Source organism: Eubalaena glacialis, chromosome 2, assembly GCF_028564815.1.
Source record: "Eubalaena glacialis isolate mEubGla1 chromosome 2, mEubGla1.1.hap2.+ XY, whole genome shotgun sequence".
NCBI classification, from domain to species: Eukaryota; Metazoa; Chordata; class Mammalia; order Artiodactyla; family Balaenidae; genus Eubalaena; species Eubalaena glacialis.
In genome coordinates this window covers 20438607-20449003 of record NC_083717.1, presented here as the reverse complement: position 1 = coordinate 20449003, position 10397 = coordinate 20438607, and the positions used below count along the sequence as shown (strand labels likewise).

Genomic DNA, 10397 nt, shown 5'->3' with positions numbered 1-10397 from the left:
GACGGGAGACCAGAGTTCCGGGAGGGTGCTGGGAGGAGAGGGAGAGGCGGCGGCGGCGGCGGCGGCGGGGGTGGCTGGAGGATGAAGAAGGAGCATGTGCTGCACTGTCAGTTCTCCGCGTGGTATCCACTGTTCAGAAGCCTCACCATCAAGAGGTGAGACGAGAGGGGTTACGCCGGGGCAATGGGCAAAGGGGGATTGCGACATTTGGGGCGACTCCCAGCTCCATAAAAAAACTGTAGGCCTGGATGGGAGCGCCAGGGCCGAGATTTCGACTTCCTAGTGGTATTTCGGGTGGGGAGATGAATGAAGTCGATCCATGTTTGCTGTGCCCCCTGTTGTGCGTCAAGGAGGGCGCGGGGGAGGTAGAAGAGCAGTGTCGTGGCTCAGTGAAGGTCAGAGGCGGGCTGAGGAGCAGATGAAGCTAGTTTAGGCTTGGGAGTTCACCTTCACTGCCTTTAGAATTGCCAGTGAGGGGAGGTGATCAGCAGAACTGGGTAGTCTGGGCTTTGCCACTGACTAACCCGCTGGGGGACTTGATAGTTTTTGGTCACTATCAAATGAGAACAATGATACAGACCCAACCTCAAATTCCATTGTGAAGTTCCAACATGATAGTGTAGATAGAAAGCATTAGTAAAGTATACTTATGTGTTGTTAGGGATGGAAGCCATCTGGAAGAGAAGTGGAACAGGATTTGTTTTCTAGTTCTCTGGCCCACAACAAGGAATCTATGACCAGTTTGCAGGGCAAGCAGAGGATTAACTGTTTCATCCTTCACCCGGTCATTCGAGGTAATGTAGGCAAGGCAGCTAAGAGAATATCCCCAAATGTTCAAAAGCAGTCGTGACATCTGGAGCATGATGCAAGGGTAGGCTTTCCCACACTAAGGCGGATAGATCAAAGAGCTGCGTATCCACGGGTAGGATTTTCTGTCTTTTGGCGCTCCCCCTTTAGGCCTGGATTACCACTTTTTTAGATATGCATCTTCCCTTTTCATTCTCGGTGCAGAGAGTGTGAATACAGAGAAGGAAACTTTTGAGATCCTGAGTGTTTGGACGAGCCCAAGGAGATTATTCAAAAGACAGTTCTTTTCCATCCTGTTTTTCATACATAGAATCAGCTCCCAGTTATCCAGGGTGTAATGGAGGTTAGAGCAACTCGAAGGAGGATGAGCTTCGCATTTGAAGATGGTTGAAGTCACACCAAAACAGAAGGAAGAGCTTCAACAGCAGCAGTGGACTTTATCTTCTTGTATGATGTGCCAGTCCTTCATTATCTTGCATAATCGAAAGAGGCTTAGGGTCTGAGATGATGCTAGAATTATTTATTTTGTATTGGTGTGATAGAAGGTATATTTGTGAACCTGTCAGACATTTTCACACGGAGTTCACTCGAAACTGCCATGTGCTTTGTGTGCAGGCACCTTTCGTCACCTCTGGCGGAGTTTTTCTTTGCCTTCAGCAGTAAAGTATAATGGTTAAGAATTGGCCTCCAGAGTCAGGGCCATCTGTCTGGCTTGGAATTTTGGTTCCACCAGCATCTTGTGCAAATCGCTTAATCTCTCTAAGCCCCATCTGGAAAATTGAGAAAATAGTAGGATTGTCATGAGAATTAAATGAGATAAAGCATTAAAAATGCTTACCACTGTTTCTGGCATATAGCACAAAAAGCTGCTCATTGTTAATGTTTTTGATTTAATCACAGCTCCATTGAAGCAAAATAATTTTGGTTCACTTAAAATGTGTACCATTCATGTGAAGCTGGGAGTGAAAAATAAACCAAGGGGTGGGATTTTTTTTTTTACCAGTCCACAACTAAGCTGTGTTGCCTGAAAGTATTCTTTTCTCTGTCTTTGAACTGTAACTCTAGTTAGTTCTGTGGTGTCATCACTGGAACCCAACATATGGCAGGATGTCCCTCCACGACCCAGGTCATTCTGGTGGAGTTGTGTTAGGTTTGTCATTGTCATTGTCAGCTTTAATGCTGAGAAACCATATTCTGGTTATTGACTCAGCCTTATTATTTGGTGTTTATTAATCGAGGTTCAGAGATGATTATGCAGGAAAGAATATAGAATCATTTTTTGACATGTTCTAGAACTTTGACTAAGGCTTAAGAATAAGTAGCTAGATGACTTTGGGCCATCCACTCTCCTTTCTAAATGTTTCTTTCTTCAAATATAAAAGTTATAAGAATCTTTTAAAGGCCCCTTCAACCTCCATTCCATTAGATTAGCTTGTCTTTGTGTATAGAATTATATCGACTTGATGGGATAGGTACTTTGTCATTAAATCTTTTACATCTTTCGTTCGGGCCTCATGGAGTCTTGCCTGCATCGTGGATTTCAGTGTCTGATTTAAGCTCTTTTCCGATAGCCTCAGTAGCTTTGGGTCAAGTACGCCTGGCCATGACTTGTTTATGGCCTCAGTCTCTCAGGCATGGTTCCCGTTGCTTCAGAATTTTGGTGGCCTTTGGTACATCTGCACTTGGTACAGCACTTATCATATTGTACTGTGATTTTTTTTTTTCTTTTGTATCTTTTCCCACTCCTAGGCGTTCAGTTCTTAATGGAGTCATCTAGGATTCCTCCGTGACTTAGGTAACATAATGCAAGGTCACGTCATTAGGGCGACTTTAGAACTGTGACGACAGGACTCAGGGACTCATGAGAATTATGCAGAATCTAATTCGGTGAGGCTCATACATGTAAGAGTTGTAGACCCTCCAAATAGGAAAAATATGCAGAGAATTCACAATGGAATCAAACGGTAAATAGATGTTTCAAATCCAGTCAAGGGATGATGCAACCTGGAGGGAAAGTCAGGATTCACTTCAGACTTGAGAATTAGTGTAACTCAGAAACAAGGGACGTGGACTCGGAAATCATTGATTTGGGGACTCAGAGATGTTATTGACCTAGAAGAGGGCTCTCTCTGCTCTTATTGTGGTCAGGAAAATCACCCTAGATGTCTAGGAACCAGCATCCCTGCTGATATTTCTCAGTCTCAGGCCCATGAGAAGGTAAACTTGAAATTCTCTTAGGAAGGTCATGTCTAATTCTCTTGGGATGACATTGTTGGGTAAGTATCTTTAACCCCAGGAAGAGCTAGAATTATATATAGAGGTGATGAAATAATTCAAACTTGAGGGTTTTTTTTCCTGTTAAGTTTATTTAATATCCTTAAGAATTTGCCTTTTTGAGAACAATTGGCATATGTATAACAGGTTAGCCTTGTGTTTCCAATTTAAATTGTGTAATTGGTTTAGAATTGTGATACGTTAAAAGATATAAGAAAAATTTTTAAGTTTTTCAATTGGTTTAGAATTGTGATACGTTAAAATATATAAGAAAATTTTTTAAGTTTTTCAATTTCAATTGGAATGTTTGCAAGAACCTTAGATTCACTGTACTTACAGTTTAATTCACTGGTTTTGTAAGAGTTAAATACTTGGAAAGGCTTACCTGTAATTAGACAATTGACATATTTAAAAAGAAAGTTGAATAGATTATTTTTACAAGAGTTAAAAAATTTAAAGCAACTTTTAAGTTTCAAAGACTCACTTGAAATTTCGTTAAAATTTAGCGGATTTACAAATAGAAGAATAAGATTTGGTAGTTGAACTTAAAAGCCTGAAGAAGTAGGCTTTTGAATGTTGTAATTTTGATAAATCAGATATTAATTTCTAAAACTGAAGTAGCTCATGAATAATCTTTCCTGTGCACAAAATCCATCTGTAATGTGCCAAAAAACTTATTCAATAAATAAATGAAGCATACTATTATAAGTCAATGATGGTCTCTCTGAAAGCAGGCCATAATCGTTTTCAGTTTTTAAAAACTATATGCCTCAAGATCAAAGTAATGGCATTTTAGGTATCTGTGGCAGGATTTTTGATGATTATTACAGAATAAAAAACCAAATTATCCCATACGTTTTTTCAAGTGATATCAAGTATGGCTTTGCCATCCCTTTTTTTTTTTCCCCAAAGGAAAAAAACGTATTTAATAAACAGTAACACAAGTGAATGTTTATAACATGATCAGTGATTATTAAATAGACATCAAGATGATGGTAAATGAGGCTTGTATATCAAATATAAAGAGTAAAGGTTATTCATGTATTTATTTAGGCATTTGATGCCTTCCCATGCAGCTTTCTAGTTTTCTCACATAGGCTTTGCCATTCCTTAATTATGATTGTCTGAAACCAATTCAACTGACGCATGCCCAGGTAAGCAGCTGTGTACTCTGCTGATCAGGTGAATAGAATGCACATCCAAACATACCATGAATTCTTAGCCTTACACACTCATTGCCAACCAAAGAACGGTTTCCACATCTTAAGCCTGCTTCCTCCCCGTATCTTAGAAGGTGGTCAGATGCTGTTCATCTTCTGATTTGTTTGCTCATTTCCTGTGTTGCTGCAAATACCTGCAGGGCTCTAATTTCTTAAAGGCACATAACCCTTGTACTCAGAATTCTTCTGAGCTTGTTGCTTTCATACTGTGATTTCAGTCCAATTCTTTGGATTTGGCTGGTTTTTGTCTCTTTATCACCGAGACAGTGGGGGTAATTATGTGCACCTAATTTAGTTTACCACAGTATTTATTCATATTATCCTAATTTCCAGTCTGCTGCTACCAAATGTCCATCATTAACATTTCCCACTTCATATTAAAATAAAGGGAACAAGTAAATCAGAAATTGAGTTTTGAACTTTTTTCCTCTGCTTATGGTTGGTCTTTTAAATTGATGCCCTTTTTTTTGGTATGTGCATTTTATTTTTTGTTTTTTTTTTTTTAGTGTCATTCTTCCACTTCCTCAGAATGTGAAGGATTATTTACTTGATGATGGAACTCTGGTGGTGTCAGGAAGGTAAGGCATATCAGAAAAAAGTTCTTTAAATTTTAGCATAAAGAAATTTGTAATGATTAAATCTCAGCGATTACCATATAAAATAAGTACATTAGCTCTGGCCCCATTCTCTCCCATTTTTCCCTAGTTAAAATTATGTGCTGCTCTTTGTCCTGTATTCCTTGTCAATGCTCAATTGATAAGATTTTCAAAATTGAGTACTTCCTCTACTAATAATTACAAGTTGTGAAATTGAGTAATTCCTTTCATCTCTACTTTTAGAAAATGTGTATGATAACTATTCCTTTTGTTCAAGTAGTTCCTCTGTTTATAAAGGAAAGTACCATGCTTTGGTGTTTTTAGTGCAAACTGGAAAAAGTTTAAGAATCATATACTTTAATGTCATTCCTATTTTTTCATTCAGGTCTCTGCTCAGAAGTCATGTTATCTAAGTGTTCATCCTTCTCTTTCCTTTCTGAAGTAGCTTAATGGTAACCCTTGCTGATACGTCACTATTTTTTTAAATAGAATTCTAGGTTGGAAATAATTTTCCCTTAGAATTATTAAAAAATATTTTTTTTATTGAGATAAAATACACATAACATAAAATTTACTATATTAACTATTTTTTTTTTTTTTTTAAGTATACAATTCCCTTTCCTCTCTCAGGTGGTTTGTTTCGTTTTGTTTCAAGGAAATTTCTATATCCTCCTCCAGACCTGATACGTTGGACCTTCAGGGAATAGACTCTAGGAATCTGTATTTTTATTTATTTATTTATTTACTTATGGCTGTGTTGGGTCTTCGTTTCTGTGCGAGGGCTTTCTCTAGTTGCGGCAAGCGGGGGCCACTCTTCATCGCGGTGCACGGGCCTCTCATTATCGTGGCCTCTCTTGTTGCGGAGCACAGGCTCCAGACGCGCAGGCTCAGTAGTCGTGGCTCACGGGCCTAGTTGCTCCGCGGCATGTGGGATCCCCCCAGACCAGGGCTCTAACCCGTGTCCCCTGCATTGACAGGCAGACTCTCAACCACTGCGCCACCAGGGAAGCCCTATTAGCTATTTTTAAGTGTACAGTTTAGTGGTATTAAGTACAGTTATAATGTTGTGCAACCATCACCACCATTCATCTGCAGAACTCTTGCCATCTTGTAAAACTGAAACTCTGTACCAATTACACACTGACTCCCCATCGCCCCCTTCCACCAGCCCCTGGCAACCACCATTCTGTTTCCCGTGCCTGTGAATTTGACTTCTCTGAATACCTCATATAAGAGGAATCACACAACACCTGTCCTCCTGCGGCTGGCTTATTTCACTCAGCATAATGTCCTAAGGTTCATCCATGTTACAGTATGTGTGAGAATTACCTTCCTTTTCAAGGCTAAATACTGCTCCATTGTATGGATTACCGCATTTTGGTGCACCACTTTTTATCTCCTAACCTCACTTTATTTTTCGGCATAATACTTATTTCCATCTGACATCATTCCCTTAGTGGTTCTATTAGAATACAGTCTTCATGAGAACAGGGACTTGGACAGTTGTGTTCCCAGCTCTTGGAACAGTGCCTGATACACAAGAGGTGCTTGATGAACGTTTCTTCAGTAAATGAACTCAGAAATAGAATTGTGTATGTTTTCAGTAACACTAATTTTACCATAAATATGTATGTGTGTGTGTGTGTATGTATATGTATATATATATGTGTGTGTGTGTGTATATATATACACACACACACACACACATATATATACATATATATATATTTTTTGGTCTGATGGATCTTCTGTGTAGCTTTCTAGATTATAGTTCTGTTTTTGGTATTCTCAACCCCTTAATAACCTGAAAATTATTAATTTAGAGCCTCATTGACTTGGAATAATTGCAGGATAAGGAAACAGAATAGGTAGGTGAGTCTCAACCTTGGGATATTTACAGGCGTAACTTTATTATTTTTAAATATAGAACACTTAATAAGCTTATGTAAATGGGAGTGTAAAGAAAATGCCTCCCAATGTTAGAAAGTCCTGTAGATTTCAGTACTCTGAGCTTGTGGAAGAGCTCCTGTCATGTTTTTCGTTGGCCAGATGTGTGCATGAGCTTCTGGCAGAGGCAAGCCTGTTAAACACTGTTAAGCAGTGCAATACAGCACACAGCACTTCACTCTGCTCTCCAGTAACGCACAAATCAGGTAGGGACCCTGCCTTTTTGGAGTTGACAATTCAGCTTTGTATTTTATGGGAGTCAAATAGCACAGTGCTGGTCTGTCAGTCACATTGCCTAGGGCCAAATCCTATCTTTGCTCAGTTCTAGCTCTCTGTGCCTCAGTTTCCTCTTCTGTAAATAGGGTTGTTGCAGGGATAAAAGGAGATAATGCATAAAATGTTTAGCCATAAATATTTAATGTTTATGAATATAATAATGCCTAGTACATTGTATGCTCTTAAGAAATACTAACTGTTCTCACCATCATCATTAATCTCAGTCCGAACATTAAACAAACATACCAGTAAATACATAAGTGAAAATTGTGGTAAGGGCTGTGAAGGAAATGGGGTGGTCACTGACGTATTAAATTACTGGGAGTGGGCTGGGGCTGAGGATTTCAGGGAGGGTCAGGGAATACCCCGAAGAGGTAACTTACGAGCCTCTCAGATAGGAAGTTTGGGTGGAAAGCAGTCAGTTGAAGGGCAGAGGGAAGAATCTTCAAGGCTGAGGGAGCAGCATTAAGGAGGGCTCTGAGGCATGGAAGATCTTGACGTGCTTGGTTTGGTTATCATTGCCTGCAGTTGGTGTGGGAAAGGAGGCTGGTAACACGCATTTCTGGTGTAGACAGTGATTCGTTTTCATTGCACATTATTGGGTGCCTACTATGAGTTGGGTGCTGAGCGTGCTACTGGGATAACAAGATGGGTGTCTGGTGTACTGAGCAAATAAACTTTCCATTTAAAACAAACAAACAAACAAAGATGGGTGGGACATCCTGCCTTGGGGGTCCAGGCTTAGTTAGTCACCAAGTCAAAGATGTAAATAAATAAGTGTCCGTTTTTGGAATAAAAGCACCCAGTGTTCTGTTAAGCCATGTTTTTGGAGTTGAAATAATCACTGTAAGCTGGGGTGATGCAGGGAGTTTGTACAGAAGAGGTGGTGCCTGACCTGGGCTCACAGGTTGGGTCGGATTCAGGTGGTTTGACTCAGAGCTCCCAAGTAAGTGCCAATCCTCACTGTCCCCTTTTGGCCCGAGAGTTCTTTCTTTCCTGATCATCTCCCTTAAGGAGAATGACAATAGATGCCAATTATAAAACACATGTTAGATTCGTTCATGTTTTGAATCTTCACGACTCTGCAGAGTAGCTCCTGTCATCCTGGTTTTATAGATGGGATTCTGGTGCCACGCTCGCGACTAACAGTGGCAGAACTGACATATTCTGATAACGTCTGTCTGCCTCCAAAGCCAGTGCTCTCATGTTTCCCACAGCTTTTAGGTACCAGCTCAGTGCTAGCTGTGATACAGAAAACAGAGAATACTTCTAAATATTAACATCAACTCAGTCCTCAGTATTTAGAGGTTTACCTTGGAAAGCAAGTCTGGTGAACTTGCCAGTGTATACACTCCATCATCTTTTCCATTTCAGTGACACAGCTCATGGTAGGAATTGCAATAAGTTTTTCTGAAGAACTGTATGACTACACCGATTACAAATATGTTTTTTTAAAATGTACTTTGTTATACTAACAAAAATCAAAAGTGGTGTTTTAGAGTGATAAATGCATTTTCAAGTTCATTGAGTACCTTTTGTGTTGTTATTTCATGATAGTCATCTGTATTGCCTAAAGTTAGTGACTTAAAACGTGACCATTTTATGTGTCAATGTTTGCTCAGCTGGGTGTTGAGAGACACTTCTCCTTGGGTCTCTGCATGTCTTTTGAGCAGAGGCACTGACAGCTTTTGTTCCTGATTGTCTTTTCAAAGACGTTTATGCAGCAGATGGCCTTGGAGGATAGAGATAGTGTCTCTCCCTAGCAGAGAGCAGGCTTGTTACTGTCTAGTACAGATAAAGACAGTGTCTCCCCTTGGGTCAAAGACCGGCCAGGTTTACCTGCAGCTCATTGTAAAAGATGAGATTCTCTAAGTTCAGGGTTCCTCAATTGTAACACAAACCTGGGTCACTCCTTGACCTCCCACAGGGCTTGAGGGGCCCGAGGGAACTGATTCGAAGATGGAGCTCATGCTTTGTACTGTGAGTGAGAGTCCTTTGTTTCTGACCCAGGAGTCCCCTGTCTTCTGCCAGAGTCCATGAACTCTGGCAGGCTAACTTGTTAGCTTGCAAGTGGGGTAAAATCTCAGAGCCTCTGTAATGCTCGACACTGGGCAAGTCTTCTGTTGGTCTTGCTGAGGTCGCTCTTGCGGTTATAGTTGTCTGGTGGCTCGACCTAACTGGATGGTTTTAAGATGCCTCACTCATGTCTGGCAGCGGATGCTGACTGTCACCTGGGCTTCTCTTTCTGTGTGATTTCTCAGCCTCAGACTCACCTCCTTTACATGGTAGTGGCAACATTCCAAAAACGGGGGCACGGAAGCTGTAAAGACTTGACACCTAGGCTCAGCGTCACATGGTGTCCCTTGTGCTACATTTTGTTGGTCACAATGAGTCTTGAAGCCAGTTTGAATTAAAGGGGCGGGAAAACAGATGCCATTTCTTGATGGGAAGAGTGGCAAAGTCACCCTGCAAAGGGGCATGTCAAGATGGGAAGAATTGTTGTGGCCATCTTTGTAAATACATCATCAGAGTTTCTTGTTTTTGTTTTTCCCATTCATTGTGATGTGTACTTGGTCGGCTCTTTCGTTCTAGAGACTTATGATTTTTAGTTTTGGAACAGTTAAAAATATTATATCTTTGCTAATTTCCTCCTATTTTCTTGCTTCTCTTTCTGGAACTCCTATTATTTAGAGGCTGGGTCTACTGGATTAATTCTCTGAATTTTATCATTTCTTCCCTATTGTCTCTTTGTCTTCTTAGTTTTACTTTCTGGAAAATTTCCATGATTTTGCCATTCATTCTGTTGAATTTTAAAATTTCGGCTACCACGTTTTCAGTTTCTACAAGTTCAACCTTGTCCTCTGGCCTCCTCTCATGAATGCAGTATCTGTTATCTTTGAGGATATTTATGATTTAAAAAATTATTTTTCATCTGGTTTCTGTATTGTCTATTTCATCCATGTACCTTTTCTCTCTCTTTTTTTTTTTTAACATCTTTATTGGTGTATAATTGCTTTACAATGGTGTGTTAGTTTCTGCTTTATAACAAAGTGAATCAGTTATACATATACATATGTTCCCATATCTCTTCCCTCTTGCGTCTCCCTCCCTCCCACCCTCCCTATCCCACCCCTCTAGGTGGTCTCTCTCTCTTTTTAAAAACTCTTTTCTCATCTTGGAGCCTTTCTTTAGTTTTCTCATGATTCTAGGCCTTTATTCATATTTAAGAGTGAGGGATGGACACACACACACACACACGCAGAAACTTTGTGTACAC

At 40.2% G+C, this 10397-nt stretch overlaps 1 protein-coding gene across 1 annotated transcript in view; it reads left to right on the top strand.

Annotated features, from left to right (window-relative positions):
• Nucleotides 1-34: 34 nt before the first annotated feature.
• The window catches only part of CDC123 (cell division cycle 123), a 55970-nt gene continuing 45607 nt past the window's right edge, over nt 35-10397 (top strand). The window contains exons 1-2 of the mRNA XM_061181630.1: nt 35-155; nt 4808-4879. Coding sequence (XP_061037613.1) covers nt 82-155; nt 4808-4879 — 146 coding nt within the window. The 5' untranslated portion in view covers nt 35-81. The remainder of the gene's footprint in view (nt 156-4807; nt 4880-10397) is intronic.